General features: G+C 40.6%; 1 protein-coding gene across 8 annotated transcripts in view; it reads left to right on the top strand.

The window, feature by feature from the left end:
* Positions 1-21,098, top strand: part of SHANK2 (SH3 and multiple ankyrin repeat domains 2) — a 278,034-nt gene that overhangs the window by 223,556 nt on the left and 33,380 nt on the right. For 7 of the 8 annotated variants that reach the window (XM_088057744.1, XM_088057747.1, XM_088057749.1 and 4 more), the window contains 3 exons: positions 14,877-15,012; positions 16,775-16,855; positions 20,112-20,132. In XM_088057744.1, coding sequence (XP_087913870.1) covers positions 14,877-15,012; positions 16,775-16,855; positions 20,112-20,132 — 238 coding nt within the window. The remainder of the gene's footprint in view (positions 1-14,876; positions 15,013-16,774; positions 16,856-20,111; positions 20,133-21,098) is intronic. The other variant, XM_088057745.1, reaches the window with a different exon arrangement.

Below are 21,098 nucleotides of genomic sequence, written 5' to 3' on the forward strand. Positions count from 1 at the left end.
TGGGGGCCATGGCCAGTTCATCACATGTGGTCATTGGTGCTCCTTCCTCCTCAGTGTCTGGACTCCTCACACCCTTCCCCTGCTACAGAGAGGGGAAGAACTTCATGAACTTTCCCACATCAGTCCTTCCCATGGGCTGCAATTCTTCCCAAACTGCCCCAGCGTGGGTCCCTTCCATGGGGTGAGTCCTTCAGGAACAGATTACTCCAGTGTGGGTCTCCTGCAGGATCACAGGACCCTGCTCCAGCACAGGCTCCCTGTGGGGTCACACACTCCCTTGGGTATCGCCCTGCTCCAGCGTGGGCTCCTCCACGGGCTGCAGGCAGATCTCTGCTTCCCTGTGGACCTCCATGGGCTGCAGGGACACAGTGCCTCTGGCATCTGAAGCACCTACTGCCTCTCCTCCTCCCCTCACCTGGGGGGCCTAAAGAACTTCTTCTCTCACATTTTCTCACTTGAGATGCTCCCACCATTGCTGGTGGGCTTGGCCATGGCCAGCATCAAGTCCATCCTGGCATTGGCTCCATCAGACCCGGCAGAATCTTCCAGAAGCTTCCCACAGCAGCCACCCCCACAGCCCTCCCTGCTGCCAAACTATGCCACACAAACCCAGAGCAAGCGTCTGCTGTGAATTGTCTGTTTTGATACCGTCAGATCAGGAAGATGCAAGCAGCAGAGGTAGAATTCATCCCTGAGCGTGCTCTGCTCCATACTACTGCTTTGTAATAGAGTAATTTCAAGTGGGGAGGACTAAAGATGTAGCAGCTATTATTAGCAAGGCTGCCTCTAAGAAGGTGTTTATTTTAGTCTTGCATGACTCATCCTTATTCTTACATAAAAGACAAGACAAAGTGCAGTTCACTCACTTTGGTCACTAATCAAAATACTGGCAAACCCTCAAAGTCCCTGACTTCCCTATGTCTGTCTTTTTAATCTGTGTCTTGCTGCATGACAAAGGGAAGGAAATAAGTAACCAGAGTTTATTCTTTCTGTGACTAAGTATTATCTAGGAAGATTTTAACAAATCCAGCCTTTACAGTGAAAGTTCTGCACCTATATAATTCACAGTGAGGGTTTTTTGTTGTTTGCTGCTTCTTGCCGGCTGTCACGGCGCTGGATGAAATCATTGCTTTCGGCCACATTACATCTCCTGCAACCTTCCAGATGAGCTGCAGCTAGTCAAACAAAATTCTTCATCTCTTCTTGATAAATTATGTGATAACCCCGGGGTGAGGCAAAAAAAAAAAAAAAAAAAAAAGACATCCAGTTATGCATAGTTAAGTGAGGGCATCTTCATTAACCCAAGGTGGGGATGCTGCAGTAGCAGGGAGTGAGAGGCTGCCCATGGGCTTTGTAAAGAGGTGGTCCTCATTTTCAAAGGCATGAAGAGGAAAATATAAAAGCAGGACAGGCTCCAAGGCAAAATGAATGTCACTTTTCCAGGGAAAGCAAAAACAGGAGCAAAGCAAAACATTTGAAGCCACAGTTCATAATCAGGATTTCCCAACAGAAATATTTAAGAGGACTTTACTAATGTTTTTGTTGGAGCTGTGATGAATTCAGTACTCCAGACTTTAATAAAAAATTAAAAATTATACTGCATTTCCTGCTTAGAAGGCAAAGCAAGAAGTAAAACCATAAAATATATGACTTGGACCACACTGGTTTGAAAAGTGAAAGATCACTTCATCTTTTCCAGCTGGAGGAAACCAACCTTGATTTTTTTCCACAACCTGCAACCCATCCTTCCTTTCTATTTTTCACTTGTGAAATTTATCAATTTCCCTCTCTTGTTTGGGCATGTGCCTTCCTGGCTGAAGAAAACAGACCCTGTCCTAGTTCTGCTTTGTTAGTGGCTTAACTCCTCCATGTTATCAGAAACTTTTTCCATAGTTAAAGGATGAATTTGATCCTAATTCTTGCTCCATCTCTGTTTCCCTGATTATTTGATTGAACTTACTGAAGTTGGTGGGAAAGATTTGTATTTGTCATTTTCCTGCCTGGTAAGGGTGATTTAGAATTTGTAAAGTGTCTCAGTGCACAAAAGCTGAGACACCCTCAGTGGGAATAGACTTTAATGGTACCCAATTAAGGCTCTGATGAAATACTCTTAGAGCTCGGAATTCAGGCAGACAGGAATATATTTCCCATGCATAGCAGAAGTCGTGTTATCAAAATAAAGTAAAGGTTTAGGTGATTGATTTGTAGCTAGGAACATCACAACTGTGCTGACAAGAAGGAAAACTTCAAGTTATAATCACAAAAGGTGCTGCTAGGCCTCCTTCAGGTTCTGAGAGGGAAGTTTCAATTGCTAAGCAACTAACCCCAAGATCCTGCCTATTCTGGAGCTATTATCAGTTTAATCTTGGTGCAGATAGGTAATAATACAAGATGCAATCTTGGCTTGGTTTCTAAAGTTCCAAGAAATTTGCTTTATTTTATGTGTAACAGGGACATTTATTTGCCTCTATCCTAAGGTTTGGGATAGACAACCTGCTGAAGGATGTCCGTGCCCATGGCAGGGGGGCTTGCATTCTAAAGGTCTCTTCCAGCCCAAATCATTCATTGAGCTGCTGTGATTTTATGATAAAATTACTTATTTTTGAGCAATGATGGAAATATATTAGATAGTAACTTGAGAATCTGATGCTTGGAGGAAGCTGCATCCTGTTTTTTAGGTCTTTGATCTCTAACCGAAGTGACAAAATGTCTGTTTTTAGAGTTGTTGCATCCACACAACTTCCTACACATGCCTATGCCATAGATGCAGGAAAACTTCCCAGAGAGTTTCTGCTACTTTCTTCCATATTCTCAATTTCTGAGTACTACTCTGTGACACATTCTCTTATTTTCTCTTTAAAAGTAACACTGGACCAGAATGTCCACAGAGTTCAGGAATTCCCAAGCAAACAGCCATCAGGCCCACAAGAATAGCACAGAAAATCAGAAAACCTAAATTATTTGCCCTAACTTTGGCATACAAATCCCAGTGAATTTTACAAATTAGTTTTTCCAGTTTTGGTTGCAGCCAGTTCCTGAATTAAACAATGAGATTCAGTCTCTCCAGGAGCATAAAACTTCCAGCTCTTTCCTTCTGAGCAAGAATGCTGAGAAAGAACTGTCATGTAAACATAAACAAAGTGGCTTTAAAGCTTTCTGCTGAGGAAACGTTTAAATTGGAGTTAATTTGTGCTTAAAGGGATGATTTTCCCAGTCCTCTGACCATTTAAGTAGCCCTTCCCTGTTGTACCAACACTGGCCATTTGATGGAGTTGGTAAAGTCTCTGTCAGATTAAAGCTGCTCTTCCCCACTTAGAAATTAGAAGGACAAATTAATGGCATCTTTTTGTCTGCCTGGTGGATTTATTTACTTGATTTTAAAGTGTTGCCTCAGAACCCCCCAGCATTTGCTGTGCCTTTTAGCAGAGTTATTTCTAGTGCCTCTAGTTCACACACCTACATTTTTCTCCATTCCTCTGGACAAAATTGTGCTCCCTCAGTAAGGAATGTGCTCTGGGTGATAAGCATGTATTATATATGTGTGTGAAAGGAACTATGTATTAGCAACAATGGCTCACTTAACTATTTCAGGCAGCATATATTTAGGGTGGCTAAAAATAGTTTTAATTTCAGAGACTCTCAGGAGCTGTGATTGTGGATCAGGCATACCTTGCATTCCGCAGGAGGATGCTCTGAAGGCTGACAGTCATGCAGCAATCAAAGCCGGTGGCAGAAGATATTCTGCCTTGGATTTGTGCAATTCCAGCAGTGCTGCCTGGGCAGGATTTGGGGGACACAGTAGTAGGAGTGAGTAGCACACACTAAGGTTGCTTTTTACAGTGTTTCCTAGAGCTAAAGCTTTTATGTTGCCTCAGTCAGACATCAGAATCTAAATCATGTCTTTCATGGCTGTCTTCCTTGTAGTCTAAAAAAAACCCACCTGGAAATCAATAAAAAGCATATTAGGATGCACTGAAATTGTCCCTCTACCATTGCCAGACTTGTCAATGCCAGTAACTGGGACAAAGCTGATTTAGGTCAAGGTTTTTGGAGAGAAATCAGATGTGATGCTACTGCAATTTGGGCAATTAGGCAAAGAGCTCAGAGGCTGGAATAAAAAAGAGGATGGCACTCAAGTAGAATCAATCACTACCTTAAAGTCATCTAAAATTTATACACTGGAGCTGTGACTGGGCCTCCTTCTCACAGTTCTGTCTCAATGTGAGGTGGGAAAACTATGTGAGCAACATGGCACTAAAGGAATTGTTCCTGCTAGCTATGAAATGAAATTGGTAACCTCCTGCAGGGTTACCTGGTGTGTGTTTGGCTAAATGCAAAGTTCTTGTTCTCAGGTTTATCTGAAGCCCATAGGCTGGGAAAATTCAAGTATTCCATGTTCTCTGGGATGTGTGGCCGCTGGCAGGGAGCAATGTGCTGTCACACAGATGGAGTCAGGTTCCAAGCAAGGCAGCTGCTCTCATCCAGTCCCTGGAAATGGTCCCCAGGCCTTGCTGCTTCCCAGATCCTGCTGTGGGAGTGCCCTTGGAGGTGCTGGCCAAGCAGGATTTAGTAGCCCAGCAGAGGGTCAATGCTCAGGAGGGGCTCACCTCAGGATGAGGTGGGTGTCATTCCATCTGCATTGCTGTCCCTGGCCCTTCCCAGGATGGGGATTTAGGATGAAGTTTTGGCACATTGGTGCTCACAGGAGTCATTACAATACTTTGGGTGGTTTTATCTCCTATGCAGGGGGATGCAGGTTGCTGAGCACCTTGGGAATTTGAGCTCCTGAGTCTCCCTGAACCTGTCCATCAAGGGCAGTATCCAAGTCACCCTAACACAGCTTTTAGCAATTACAATTTCCTGGGAAATATTAGCTCTTTCCACAGGGCCTCCTAGTTTTAAACCTTTGCCTAAGAGCTTGGTTAACATTTAAACTCCATTCTACAACACCCAGATACAAATTTAATTTTAATTATAAGGGATTTGCATAATATCTGGTGTTTAAATTGAAGTTTCCTTTCCTTAATTTTGGAAGCACATAGCATTTCTGCCCTTCACTGTGGGGCAGCACCATCTCTTTCTGTTCGTCTTTACAAAGCTCCTTTTCTGATCTTTCCTTGTGTGCTTAAGACTTAGTTCACATTCCAAAATACTTAGCATAGCCCTGACTCAGTGGGGGTTTGCAGACAAAATTTGGGTGGCAGAAGAACAAGTGTACAAAATTGTAATTTTGGACTTGCTTGATCTTTTCTAGTGATTCTAAAATTACTGTTGGTACAAATGGGGCTGCGACTTTCTGACTGAAAATCCCCTTATGTTCTTGTTGCTTGGGCTTTGTTTGTCATTTGTGCTTGGTTTGTCTCCCTCTCTTTGGTGCCTGTGCTCAGGTTTGGGGCATGCTTGTCTCCACAAGGCTCTACTGCTGAGCTGCTGTGCTGGCACGAGGGTGTGCAGCTCTTCAGAGTGTTCCTGAAATGTCAGTGTGGAACTGCACTGATTCACCCCCGGCATCACCCAGCTGACTCCGGGTGCTGAAAGGAAGGAGGCGGCAGGTTTGGCTTCCTTCTGGCCACTAGAAGGCAGGAAATGTCTCCAAAAGTGTTTCCAAAGCTTTGTTTGGATACCGAATCAGACTGTGGAGTGAATGTCTCAGAAGGAGAGGCTGCAGCATCCTCGGCCTGGGAGCAGTGCAGAAAGGACAGCCTTGCTCCACTGGTTCTGCCTTTGGCTGGGAGGGTGTTCCCTCAGGACTGGCACTCTCTGTAGCCAAGGTGGAGCCTCTTTAAAGGCCAGGAAATTGCCTCGTGCTCTGTGAGTCACCAGATCATCCCAAAATAGATTTTTATTTCCAAACTATTTACAAATAAAATCAAACCTAATGAAAGGTTTGTTAGTGATTCCTATTCTCTGTGACAAAATGCACTGAGGAATCTGCCATTATCCTTCTCTGATGCTTCTTCACTCACGAAAATAAATCATTCCTTCGTAACAGAGGAGCTTTTTGCACTTATACTCTTGCTTGAGATGAAAAAAAGTGGTTATTCTGTGTGGAGAGTAAGTCAATTAGAACGTTGCTTCTTTGAAGTGGTAACAAAAAGCCTCATTATGAATTAATGAAGTTGCTCTTATAAACAAGTTTGTTTTCTTTAAAAAGAGCTGCAAAAGTCTTTGGTTGCTTTTGTTGAGTTAATGTTGTATAACAGGTTATTTGTGGCTCATATCTATAGATTTGGATGCTCTTTTGAGGTTGTTTTAAACTAAATATTTCCATGTTTGTAACTATGCTGTGCAATGACTCCATCACTGATAACTCTTTTTGGGGTTTATCTTCAATTTGGGAAGCACGAAACACGCACAAAAGCTGCAGTATGGCTAGAGCAATCAGTCATTTTCTAAATTAAAATAGGACACTCACACATCTCCAGCTGACTGATGGGTATTTCTTCATTCTGATCTAACACAGAAAACATTTTTTATGTGAATTTAATTATTCTGTATGTGCTTAGACACTCCTCAGGCTTAGACTTCAGTCCTCATTCCCATGGCCTCCAAATTAAACTTCCAAGGGATTCCAAGTTTAAGGCAGCCTTGTTAAAACTAACATGGCTTTAAGAAAGAATTACCTCCATCTGGTCTAAGATTAGGCTTTTCTACATAAAGAGGGAAGCATGAGCAATACTTTTTTTTTTTTTTAATATTGTTCTTAGAGCAGATGCATTTTCTGGAAAGTGACTGTATGTGGGAGGAGGAAATATAGATTATCAACACATGATGACAACACTTTCTGTCAATATATCTGTGTAATCTCTGGGAAGGTTTTAACAGAAAATCATTGAAATGTACAGAACCAGGCAGTTTATATCCCATGTACAGGGTTGAATTTTAAACTGTGTTGCCTGATTTAATGGGTGCTTACCTAATGTAAATTAATATTGGGCTGTATTATCAATGCTCATAAAGAGACCTATATTTTGATCCATATTTTAGAATTCTCTGCCTAGTGGCCTTTAGTGTAGGTATGCACAGCTTTAAAAATAGAAGGGCTCAGCCTGCGAGCTTCTACCTCCTGTAAATACTTATCAAGTGGTTCATTCAGAATTCAAATAAAGATCCATTGTCCTCCCAGTGGTTGCATAATAGCACTTCAACTCCCCATTTGAAAAAAATATGATATTTTTAGGGTGGAACACAGCCTTCTGTTTTCCTCCAGTGTTGGGTTGGGAATTGTTTAACTGGGGTCTGAAGCCATTCATCCCTTAGGGGACAGGGTGTGCAGGTGGGTGCTGTTCCAAGGGCACAGTGGGAATGGGAATGCTGCCTCAGCTGCCTCTGCTCCCCGTTCCTGTCCCACACAGCAGCACAGGAGGAAGCTGGAGCTGGCTCCAGGGATAGGCCTGGCTTGGAAATGCACTCTGCCCAAAGGGGATCATGTTCTTTGTGCTGCCCTGGAGGAGTTGTCCCAGAGGAGCTATTGGACACAACAGGAGCTGAGGGTTGCACAGGGCTGCCAAAAGGAGGCTCGTCCAAAACTCATCAGCAGAACAGACCAGCTCCACCCACTGTGCTGCCCAGAGCTGGCCTAGCATTCAAATCACAGTGACAGTCTATGATCCAGAGCAAAATTATCCTTTTAATTTTTAATTATTTTTTCTCCCCCTCTGGAGTCAATTTATCAGAAGGACTTTACGAAGCATCAGTGACTCCACTGAGGGAGTGGCAAACTGGGATGTGGGTGACTGGCCAGCAGAGGAGCATGGAGGGATGAGTTTGTTTTCCCACTACTTGAATGAGCAGCTTTTTTTCTTTTTTCTTTTTTTTTCTTTTTTCTTCTTCTTTCTTCTTTCTTTTTCCTTTTTCCTTTTTCCTCTTTTCTCTTTCCTTTTTCCTTTTTCCTCTTTTTTCCTCTCCCTCTCCCTCTCCCTCTCCCTCTCCCTCTCCTCCTCGAGTCTCCTCTCCTCGAGTCTCCTCTCCTCGAGTCTCCTCCCCTTCCCCTTCCCCTTCCCCTTCCCCTTCCCCTTCCCCTTCCCCTTCCCCTTCCCCTTCCCCTTCCCCTTCCCCTTCCCCTTCCCCTTCCCCTTCCCCTTCCCTTTCTCCTTTTTTTCCTCAGTTTGCTCCCACCTCAGAGCAATCCCCAGCAAAGGAGGATGACTGTGGACATGCCAGGGGATTGAGGTGGAAGCAGCTCTGCATGCAGTGGTTAAGCAGTTCTACATTTTCATGCATGCTTTCATCTGTGAAGGGCAGATGTGCTAGAAATGTTTCTTTACTATATGGGTGACCTCTAGTTTGCTATTTTTGATACCCTATTTTTGGTGCTGTCTCTGTACCATAATTTATAGGCTATGAGAACAAATTCCATATAAGAGGCATGTTCACAACATGAGTAATGTTAAGGTACTCTCTGTTGCACTTCAAACTTCATTTTAATTTCACTGAATTTTAAACTAGTGCATATGTTTTTGAGCATTGGAATGTGGGAAAAAATTAGTTATTGGCTTATCTTCAGTGAGTTTATTTTAAGGAAAAAATAAGCTAAACAGATGTGCACAGTTCATTGGATATTTTTCCTAAGAGAAGTTAAAACATGAGAAGCTGCCACCTCTTGCACCTGGCAGACATCAGACAAATTCATCTTAAGTGCCACTTAATTGATTGCAGAGCACTGCAGTTCAATCAAATGCAATAAAGTTAATTGAACCTCTCCAGTGAAATGTGACTTAAACCAAAGGATTCAAAATAGGACCAGGTACTAATTAATGGAGGCCATTATTTTTAATAGGACAGGGTCCAAGTAATTGAGTGATGTTTAAATGCTCTGTGTAGTCTCATGAGGATGGAAGTCACTTACTTGCAACAGCTTTCAGGTTAGATATAAGTATGCAAAATGCAAAATTTTAGATGAGAGGGCTAATTTAACATCATTCTGCCTTTGAAATCACGACACGGGTAAGAGATAAAAAGCAGCCTTTAACCCTGCTGCTATTTTGGGGTGTCAGCTTTGATCCCAAAGTAATCCAGGGAGTTTGCATTTACTAGAAGAAAACAAGTTGTGCCCCCTCCCTTGAGGGAGGTCAGACACTGGCATGGGGCCAGTCTTAGCTGGGTGAAACACAGATGAATGTATGACCATTTTTATAGGCTAGTTTGACTAAAGTTAGACACATTAAAAAAAAATTAAAAGGGTCTTTGCAGGATTGACAGATGCTATGCTCCATTCAGGTTTTCAACTTTGTCATATTATTAAAACATTTGTTTAACCAAAGCAGGACATTACTCCCACATGGTATGTTTGTAGAATGCTGGGAAAGTAAGGGGAAAATAAAGACTATTTAGTCTTTTGGTAGTTTGACATGGGGAAAAAAAAAAATATATGTATATATACTTTTTATACCTAGGGCAGAAATTAGAAAAAATACCAGTTCTCTCAGAGGTTCTGGGCCTAACAGGAATAGCAGAGATGAGAAATCTGAGAAGTTCCAAGATGGAGCTTGGCTAAATGTTAAGAAACAAATTTTGTGATGCAGTTGCCATGACAACCAAGGAGTCTGGAGTTTATGATCTGAGATGCCTCTTCCTTCCAGTGCCTCTCTCAGAAATAGATGTTCCTGAGCGCAGCTGAAGCTTCGGTGCAACTCAGGGGGATGAAACGCTGCCGGCTGAGCCCTTCCTCAACAGCTCTGCTGTCTTCAGGCAGGGACCACATCCACAAGACAGTGCTTTTGCCACTGCTGAATCAGCTCAGGGAAAAGTCTTTGCCTGGCTGGAGCAGCCCTGCAGATTCCAGGTTTTACCAGGCTCCAGCATGTCCTTCTGCCCTTGCCCAGAGCAAGCACCAGGCAATAACATCTCCTTTGCCATGAGAGCTGCAGCAGGAAAGGCACATTCCCCATATGCAAATGGGGAAATGTAGTGGCAGGATGGAATCCAAAACCTCAGGACACTCTCCACAGGGTGTTTTCTTTAGGCATCTTTATCTTGTGTGCCCCAATATTTGAGTTTATGCCAAGAAATTTATACTGTAGCAAGGTTACAAATTATTTTAATGTTTTCCCCTTAATTCGTATGTACCTTTTTTCTGAAAGGCTGTCAAATACTTCCTTATAATGTTTCTTCTTCTGGAGAAATGTCGTAAATTACAGAATTCAGGTAGGAAGTTGCCTCTTTTGATCGCCTAGTTCAATTCCATGCTCACTGGCTTCATCTTTACATCATCCCGTGCAGTAAGGCCACCAGGGCACGCAAATCTGTGAGCAAGTGGATTACTGCAAAAGCATCATTAGTGCAAGATTGTCAGCTGGAATTTCCACATCCTTGTATCTCTGCTTCTGTGAAACGGGTTTTTTTTTTTTTCTTTTAATAGCACCTCTTAGATCAACAGAGTACATGAAGCCTTTGAAGCATCTTTTAGACCAAAGGAGATTAAATGGGATATGGTCAAACACCAGTGAGAATCAGTGATGTTTGTGTGGGAGATCAGAATGTAAACAAACTTCCCATTTGTATTAGAAAATCTTCAGATATTTTCCAGAGGCTGTTCAAGGCCTGTTTCACACTGTTGAAAAAAAATGGGTAATTGGAGCCTGGTAGACTGAAGGCATTTGCTTCTGTGTGTTTAAGCTTCTGTGGTGTGATGGGAGTAATTTGGTTTGCAGAGACAAATTCATAAATGAATTTCCATTATGGGACTCATTTATATATTATATCATTACTTTCTGTTTTAATCTCAGACACAGGTTAAAATCATGTGCTAGCTTTTTGAGACAGTGAATCTTGATATCATTTGTGGTGAAATGCATTTTGTAGGCACGTAAAATGTCATTACACCAAAGAATCTTTTGCTCTTGGACCTTCTTAACTTGCCTCCTCATTTGGATATGTGGTCATTTTTGCGTTCAGGTGTTTCCTGGGATGCTCAGGGAGAAGTATGTTGCCAACAGAATTTGTTCAAATTTACTTCCACAGAAGCCTTTCTGGATTCACTATGTACCCTTGTGCTGTCCATGAGCCTGTTAAATCCAGCTTTTAGAATGTATTTAGTGGTTAAAATAATAGGATTTTTGACACTAAATATGCTTGTCAGGTGCAAATCTGGGACATTTGTGCTGGTTTGTGTTAAATGCTGTTCCAGCCCACCCCAGAATGGCCACACACAGAACAGCCTGTTGCTGGTTTTCAGTGAGTGACACCTGGGTTGGCACTGTGGGTTTACTGAAAGTGCAAAAAACTTCCCCAAAAGTGTCTGGGTCACTGTGTCTTTCTTCTGCTCACATTTTAGTCTCCAGATGGGAAACTCTTACTGGCTGCTGACAGGCAATGCCACATGAACAACTCTATGCTTACTTGAAATGCAGAAGCATCATTTTAGCCTGCAAAATCACTTGTGGGCTATTTATTTTTGCTGCTACAAATTGTGATTTGGTTTGTGTGTGTGAAATATTTATCAAAAAGGGTGAATTTTAAAAGATGTGTAGGCAGGGGGTTGTGTGTGTAACAGGTTTGGGGGTTTGTTGGGGCTTTTTTCAAGTAGTTCAGTGGATAAGGAAGAGCTTCTGAGAAGCTTCTTCTGGGAGGTTGTGCATTCTCACCTTCAACCATTCCACCAATGGGCATTCCAAGCATAATGATGGAGTTCTGTCTACTTAATTACTGTTAAAAATTATTGACTGCCTTTTCTACTGAGGGAATGTTTTGGTAATGGAAGGATTAGGATGATGCATTGCAGAAATCAAGATTTTTTAATTTTTATTTTTTTAAATAATAGAACAAACTCTGAAAAGGTCTCTTTCTCTGGTATTGTTTTTTTTTTTTTTTTTCTTTTGCACCTTCCTGCAGGAAGGCATGTGTTCAGCTCATGCATCTGCCAGCTTACAATGTGCAGGTTATTTTACTATTGTATTATATTATATTGTATTATATTATATAATATTATATTATTTTTCAACCTATTGCATAACTGTGCATTTCAGGAAAAAAATGCTTTTATCTAGCCTCTAGACTATTTTTAAAGACATTCAATCTATGAGATCATATTACTTCATAAATTAATTCTCTCAAAGTAATTTCCATCCCAGTGCCCAGTAACCAGATGATAATAAAAGATGATTTTAAAAAATACAGAATTCTGAGGCTTTTCCCTAGAGGCCAGAGTGAATAGAGGAGAGTTGTTGAAACTGTGGGCTGTCCCAAGGGACAGTTTTCCTTGCATTTGGTTTATTGGATGACCAGATTTCATTGATGTAGCATAGACCCAGCTTCCTCACATGTCTGTGTCTATTATCCTCACTTATTTATGAAAGATATGGGAGAAAAAGCTTGGTGCAGGAACATTTTGTGGAATAGAAGAAGGAAAATAAGAACCTCAGGTTTTGCAGTGAAAGATTGCAGAAAATGCAGAAAGACTGGGTTGAAGAAGAGGGAAAGACACAAATTTGTGCCTGCAAAACAACTTTACTCTTTGTTTCTAGAGCTCCTTTCCAAACACTTAGCCACTGAAAGAAAAAGTAGTTTGTGTGTGTTTTAAAGAGTGGGATTACATTTAATACAGAGAACACAGGTGATTATGAAATTAATTGGCACAGATGGAATAGATACCTGTTTTACTGGTTTACAAACTCCTCCCTGCCAAAGCTTGAAGTGGAAGTCAAGAGAGATTTTCCTCAAATTATTCACACCTGGAAAAGTTTTGCTGAACTAAACTAAAACTGTAGACAAACCTGCTTGAACTCTGGTGTCCTACTGCTTATCAACCCTTCCTGCAGTCTGGATGAAATATTGAAGAAGGGTAAAAGAAATAATGTCACTGAAATCCTTATAAGCTATTGACAAGTCCCAAGTTACTGCTTTGTAATCATGCTCCAGTTTTACCCCCTGAGGTGCTAAAGACTGTGAAGATGAGGTTCTGCTCTGCTGATTTCATGATTCTTTTGTTCTCTAGTATTTCCGTAAGACTCTGTGTTAAATAACCTCCAGCTCTCCTATCAATATTTTTATTTTATTTATTTTCAGATGAATCTTTTTGGTCCCAGCTTTTGTAACTGTGAGTTTTCAACAAAGCTGCTATAAACAGTCATTTACAGGTTCTGTTCCTGAGGCAGCTTTAAAAAAAATGTGTTGTATATATTTGCTCCTGCTCTAAATGTTAAATATCATTGCACAGAACGATGGGAACAGATGGGATGCTGCATAAGCTGTTTATCATATTACACATTTATCACTTTACACTAGTGAAGTGTACATGTGTTTGATTAATATTGACTTTTGATTTATTTGGAGGGCTCTATTTTTTGACAGCATTAGGGATTACATTGTAATCCTTACTGGCTTCCAAGCTTGAAATTTAATTCCAGTAAAAATAGAGTGGATACATTCCATAATTCTTAATTACTTTTTTTTTTTTTTCCCCGTGGAAAAGAATTACCTGTTTGAGGCTTTAATACTGGAAGGAATTCAGAAGTAAATGGATAATGCTGTTTGCTTCAGTATTTTAGACAGATTAAATTTAGATGCCATTGGTCCAGCTAAATAAATATCTCTTGGAATTAAATACCAGATGCTAAGGAGGTGTAAAATAAAGCAAACCAGCAAGAGTCCTATTTAAATCAATATTCTTTTATACTCTCCACCTACAGAATGAGAGAACTTCGTCTTTGCCTTCTCAACAGGTCTGGATGTTCAGCATGTGTTCCACCTACGTCACAATACATGGAACCAAAAAAGCATCTCCAAAAGCACCTCGAGCTCAGACACAGAGCACACAGCTTGTCCCGTAGGCTCCCAACTGCAGCACTGTATTGAAAAGATGCTTTACCAATTCACTGGTTCATTAACATGCATTTTGGCTTAGCTGAAGCCTAAAAAAAGGAAAGGTTTTCCTTCTGGACAATGGATGAAAAAATTATTTCAAGTTGGAGTGGGGTGGCTTGTACAGTTTGTTCTGCTAAACGGCAATAATATTTAATGAGAGAATCTGCTCTAAACTGTAAATCCTTTCAAGTGTGAGATGCCCAGCCTGTCAGAATAAATAGAGGAGGCTAAAAACACTTACTTTGAAAATGACTGTTCATTTTGGAAGGCATTTGAGTGATCTCAGTGAAATATTACTGAGTCAGTGGAATTTTGGAGAGAGATCAACTTCCCAGCATGTATCCTGGCAGCAGCTCTTCCTCCATTCCTCAGTATCTTTTATGTTCAAATAGCACAGGCAGCACTTCAGTCTTACATGTTGTCATCATTCAAATTTCAGATAACTTTCAGTGACTCCTTATAGATTGAATAAATAAATAAATTACTTTTAGCCATGCTTATTTACAGTTTTTATGCCTCTGCTTTCTTCTATGTCTATTAATTGATATCATGGAATGACATATCCAGCAAAAAGGATGATTTAGCACTAGGAATTACTGAGAGAGTACTTTTTTTTTTTTTTAATTATTATTTTTATTTTTTCCCCTTAAGCTGAGTGTTGCAGTGCAGTTTGAAGTTTAATTGGCATGACCACAGTAGCTGCTCAGGGCTTCATGTATTTAACTCTCCTTTTCCTATGGACCCTCTTTAGGCCTTTTATGTCCCCGTTGCCTTTGCTTCCAGGGCAGGAGATTCTTCCAGAAACTTGCTGAAGGAAAACTCTAGTTGCTATAAATAAAATATGTAAAAGGCAGGATTTGGTTGAACTTATCTAGATGTGCATTTTCCAGAGGAGTAGCTTTGTTTTCTGGTCATCATGTCAGCTATGCACTGTTCCTTAAATACATATTTTCATTAAAAGGCAGTAACTAGAAATTCTGTTTCTACCTGTTCCTTCCATGTTATGTTTATAAAAATGATAGAACAAAAATTTTCTGCATTTTGATCTTAAAGACTCCTTCATTTCTGTGCAGGTTAATAATGAGAATGTAGTGAAAGTTGGCCACAGGCAGGTGGTGAACATGATTCGACAAGGGGGCAATCACCTCGTGCTGAAGGTTGTCACAGTAACCAGGAATCTTGATCCAGATGACACAGCAAGGAAGAAAGGTACATTTTTCTCTCTGCCTAATGGACTCTCCTGCTCTTCCTTCACAGAAAACCAAGCATGGGCATGAAATTGCATGAAATTTTTTCTAAATCCTGATTTATTAGACTTTGCTTCTAAAATTTGAAATGCCCTGTTCTCGTTTAATTTGGAGTTATTTAGTTCTGTTGGGTTAGACATTAACATGTGGCCAAAAGAGCAATATTCTCTCGTCATGCTTGCTGTTAAAGTTCATCTTCCGGGATTTTTCACATATATGTGCTTGAAGATCTTGTAGTAAAATTTCTTGCAGTAGTGAGAGGGAAAAAACACTAAGAACCGATGATCTTTTGTTAATATCAAATGTACATGAGATGGGGTTAGTTCAGCAGTGTGTTTCTCACCCACCTATTCAAAAAGCCACCACAAAAACTTCACCCCTAAAAAAAATAGGAAACAAAACCGGAATTTACACTTCACCTTAGATGTCCCTGAGTTTGGTTTACCAGCAATGCTGGGAAGTTATTAGGCCCTCATAATTATTATTAAGCAGGAAGGGTTGCTGCTGCTCACTGGTGTTCCATAAAGCAGCAGCACATTGCTGAAAGTTCCTGTTCCTTCCACAGTCCTGGGAGTTATCGCTCACACACCTGGCTCTTCAACACGGGAGCAGGTGAGGAGCTGGCACTCCAGGACTCCCTCCTGCTCTATGAAACTAAAGCTTGTGCTGGAAGGGTTTTTCACCTCCACTGTTTCTTGATGATGATGATGATGATGATGATAATAATAATAATAATAATTCATAACAAAAATAGTGAGACCAGCTGCTTGTGGGGTGGAGGGGAAAGGCTGTATTAAACTAAATCATGTCCCAGCATGGTCCTGCATTATTTTTGGCTTGATGGAATTGCTGTTCACACATTTTAAACAAGCTTTTTTGCCTCTGCCTTTTGGTAATGTATCATATTAACCTTAAATGTAGTGACAGAACAAGGGTCAGTGCTTTAAAACTGAAAGGCAGAAGGTTTAGACTAAATATTAGTGGAAAATTCTTTGCTGTGGGGGTGGTGAGGCCTGGCACAGGTTGCCCAGAGAAGTTGTGGCTGCCCCATCCCTGGAAGTTTCCAGGGCCAGGATGGATGGGACTTGGAGAAACCTGGGCATGGCAGAGGGATTGGAATGAGATTATCTTTTCTGACCACCAGAAATATTTGTTATCAGGATACTAAAGCACAGATTGTAGTTTCTGTGCCAGATTATTGCCTTGATATTTTAAGACCTTATATATTCTGAGGATCACTCATTTCCCTTAGAGTCACCTTAACAATTCAGATACATTTGAATGTTCTTTCCTGTATTTCTCAGATTGAACAGTTCCTCCAAAGATTAATTTAATCTGCCAGAGATTGGCTGGTGCCCAGGAGGTTTTTAGCCCTGCATATTTCTCAGAAGGGGCACCGCTGCTGTAAGATCCTTTCTCTAGAAAGTCCTTTTCCTGCTGGGAAACAGAAGTGCACAGTTATTTAGCTTTAAATGTTTCTATGTATCCTGTTACATAAAAGCTTGCGGATGTGTCAAGCAACCTACGCTAGAGCCAGAAACAGTGGAGAAATTCAGTCCATGAAAAGCATCTCAGGGCTTTTTCCTCCGCATGTAGGTATTTATTCTCGCCTTATTTCATGGAACTTATTCTTTTAAACGGATATGGAATAGTGGCTGTGAGCATAGGGCTTCCAGAGGGTGTGTTTTTGCTGACACTTGTGTGTTTTTCTGTTCCATGCACAGCCCCACCACCTCCTAAGCGAGCTCCAACCACTGCACTGACCCTGCGGTCTAAGTCCATGACCTCAGAGCTTGAAGAGCTTGGTAAGAAAGTGTTTTTTGGCAAGCATGCTGGCTTGGTGGAGATGTAAATATCTATCTATATGTCTCTGTGTGAAATTGATGAAGGGTGCTGCACTGTGTACAGTGTCTAGAGCAGAGGAGGTTTTAAGAATGCTGCATCTTTGGAGAGTTCAAAATGTGCATGACTCGCATGAATGATTTTTGTGGAGACTTGTGCCTTTACTGCTGCGCAAGGGAATGTTGATACATTTTATGCATCATCAAAGTTTGGCACATCTACTGAAAAAAAACAACAAATCAAAAACAGAAAAAAACCCCAAAAAAACCCAAAAAAATTAAAACAAAAAAAACCCAAAAAAACAAAAAGAAAAACAAAAAAACCCAAAACAAAACAAACCACAAAAAAAACCCCAAAAAACAAAAAGAAGAAGAAAATAACGCTGTATCATGTTTTTTTAGCTTTGCTTTCTAAATTTTCAGTTAATCTAATATTGTTTTATTTTAAATTTCTGTGGCCTCTCATTAGTGGATAAAGGTAAGCTGCCAGAAGCTGTTGTTAAAAGCTGACAGTATTAAAGCAGCTTCAATTTCAAGTTGTTTCATTTGATCTGAGAAAGTGCATATTATGATATCACTTTGACTTCTGTGCATGATATAAACTTAATTCCTCTCACTATTGGTAATGAAAAATTATTAAGCATTCAATCTTTTATTTGCTAATTTTGAGAAATGTGATTTTAGATTCCTTAACTTGATCATCCACATTCTAAATATGCATAATTCTTTAGGAATTTGTATTCATTTTCTAGAAATGAGGAAGGTAATTGTTATTTTCTTCCTGGTTTTAATCTGTTGAGTCATTAAAAGGTAGAATTTCTGCAGCTAGACTAAGACATGGAAATAGGAATAAATAATATATAAAAAGAGAAAAGCCCAGTGCATATTTCTATGTGGCTATAACAGTAAAACAGTGTGTTTAGCAAGTGAGAAATGTGTATAAAACCAAACCACATCTCTCACTGCAGAGCAATAGATGATAATTATCCACACAATAAAACCATTTTTCCATGCAATTCTACAATGACATAAATAATTAATTTTATAATCTTGGGTTTTTCCTGGCATGGAATCATCTAAAGGCCAACTGAAAGGAATCATAGCCTTGTGGCCCCTTTTCTTCTCCTGTAAGTCAGTGTTTCCTGGGGCAGATGGACCCCATCCATCCTTTAGTGAGTCAAGTCACGTAACTCCAGTAGGAAGTCTCCCAGCAAAGTGGTGCTGAAGTGGGTAGTGGCTTCTGTATGGTCTAACAACCAAATGAAGACCAAAAAAAACACCCCAGTCTGATTATTTAGCTCCAGCAGGTCTCAGAAAATTTAGTTTTTATGTACAAGGAAGTTTAGGAGCTTAACTCAAGATATCAGCAACTTGTGAATGCTCCATCATTTTTCTTCCAAGATTAAAATGTAAAATATTATTTCTGGAGCACTCTTCGGGTCTGGGTGTTTTTCATTTTCTTTTCTTTCATGGAGTGCTGAGAGCACTTGTAAAACTTTGCTGGTTTATCAACCACCTTTCCCAAGGGGACAGCAATTTTTAGGCCCCTTTGTTATCCTCTTCTGCCAATTGCTTTTAAGATGAGGATATTCTATTTCTCTGACTTTTCAATCTTCCACAGGAGATACTGGTCTTAAAGCAGAAGCAGTACTTTCCTAGGGGAGAATAGCTTGTTAATAGTAATGTCCCCAGTGGAGATCGTAATACTTTTGCTTTCCCACCACCCTGCTCAGGCTGTGGCCCTTGCTCTGCAGTTTGTCCTCACCAAGTAGCAGACACCACTGCAACTCCTTTAACAAGCAGCCATGCTTCCATTTTTAAGAACATTTCCCATTCATATCTTTATCCAGATAGGGCAGACATTGCAGTGGCAGGAGTTTTCTGTTCTGAGGAATAGTCCTGCACCATATTCCACAGCAAGTAGTAGAGCTTTCCTAGGAAAGCTGTAGTAGTGGCAGAAATTTGCTTTCTTCCTGAAAAAAGTCTGTAAATGCCACTTCTGTGACGCTGAACATTTGCCACCCTAGGAAACAATGTGACTGCTGTTCCAAAGAACATCTGTGGTCTACCTGTTTTCATATTTGTCCTGGAAAGGGCTGTTACCAGAAGGGACAAGAATTCTTAAATTGCACAGCAACTGAACAAGCTTCCATGGGGAAAATGTTCTCCCTATCATCAGTTAAAAGTTGTCTCCTGACATAAAGCACAGCTTGTATGTGTGTATTTATCTATAACTTACATATTCCTCTATGTATTTGTGTATATATTGGACATCTGTGAGAGTTATGAGAACACCCACATTTTTATAGCCATTAAACTCTCTAATGAATGAGCATTTCTTTCATGCCATATATGTGCAAATCAAATAGGAAGTGCCTATCAATGAGCACTGTGGATGTTCTCATCAATACCTATATGTAACCCTTTTTCCTGAACTGGAGAAGCTTATGGTCTCAATAATGTCTTGTGACAAAGAATCCCACAGGCTAATCATGTGCTGTGGACAGATGTATTTCCTTTTTATTGGTTTTAAACGTGATACCTTTAATTTTATTGAATGTCCCTTGTTATGTAATAGAAGAAAAAGGTAAATAGAAACTCCCCATTTGTTTTCCCTTAGAGTGCATAGTTTTCTAATGTCTTCTAGCTAAGTTAAACATAATATTTTTTTTTTTTGAAAGTATCCATCTCGCATTCATTACAGTCACTTCCTTTGCCTGGCTCTGAACCGTACTTACAGTTTTATTGACATGTTTTGAGCTATTCTGTTCTTCATAATACAGAACAGACCATCTGAGCTGTTCTCTTTCAAATTAATTAATCCAAATGATGGCTGTGCGCTAATGATTCTTTTCCATTTCAAGCTGCAAAGATTTGGAAATGCCCGATGTTGTCATAGTTTGACAGCCCCGGTAGCAATAAGTTACCTCTATTACTGTTTTTAAAAAAGAGCTTAGAAAAAAAAAAAATCTGCATGTATTCCTGATACCTGCAGGGGAGAAATTCCTCGTAGTTATCATAAACCCTAATAAACAGCTTGGCAAAAGCAGATTTTATCTACTGTGGTTTGAGAGATACCTATTTAGTAGAGGTAAGCAGGGAGAAACTGACATTTTAGAGGGAAGGATAATGTTTGAGCTCAAAATGACAGACGAGGATTTAGCATATTAAAAATTACTTTCAGAATTGATTCACAGTTCATTCCCTTTCTGTTTCCAAGCTTCAGTACGGAAGAAGAAGGGTAAGGGGAAGCATTTTGTCTCTTGTTTAACCTGTTTCTCACCTTTCCATAGTGAAGGATAATAACAATGTTAATGTTGGCATATGGTCCAGTTTATTTTATGGTGTCAAATGTACATTAATTATTGTATATGTTTTTTAATTATTTAGTTAATAAATTGCAAACACACTAAGAAACTCAAACAGAAGACCACATTCGAAAATATCCCCCACATTTCTTCCTTTTGTCTCCTTTCCTTCACCTTGCCTTTTTTTTCCTTCTCTGCACCTGACTCTCCTCCAACCCCTTCCATTTCATCTCCTCACAGTTCCTGTGCTGACTGGCAGTCACAGAGAGTTAGTGGCCAGTGACACCCCAGTGCAGTTCCACATTAGCGATCCCGCTTGTCTCCCGAATGGTGACACATTCTCCCTTGCCCACACTGTGTCTGTCTCAGGAATCAGGGACACCACACCTGAGCTTCTCACCCGCAGAAATGCTGCTCTGACTGGTAGAACATCTTCCACGCTGTCCTGTATGCATGGAGTGCCCTCCCTGGACTGATTCATGAGGCCACCCACCACCTTCTCCTTGAAATGTCTCCCAAAGACCCACCTTCCCTAGATCCCCACTGAGCAATCATCCCAGCACTGATGGCAAGGCAGGGGGGAAGGTAGAAATAGCAGTGCTATTTTAATAGTTTTCATAAATGTATTTTTGTGTACAGAGAGTTTGTTTGTGTTGAGCTGTACTTTTTCCATGCTCCTGTACATCATTTTCTTCCCTAGATTGTGAGCTCTCCCGAGCAGGGGCTGTGTCATTTCCACGTTCTCATGGAGTCTGGCCCAAGGAAGAGTCTTCCCACTTCCCTGAGCCCCTGGGTGGTAGCTGGTGAAAAACAGGCTATGTCCTTCTCTTGGACGAGGTTCAGTGTCATGGAAAGCAAATCTAGGCTGTAGGCAGTGTCTTCTCTCAGCAGGAAAGCTT

Source organism: Pseudopodoces humilis, chromosome 7 (assembly GCF_049639895.1).
Source record: "Pseudopodoces humilis isolate 2021_Gansu_Grassland_sample_001 chromosome 7, ASM4963989v1, whole genome shotgun sequence".
Lineage (NCBI taxonomy): Eukaryota > Metazoa > Chordata > Aves > Passeriformes > Paridae > Pseudopodoces > Pseudopodoces humilis.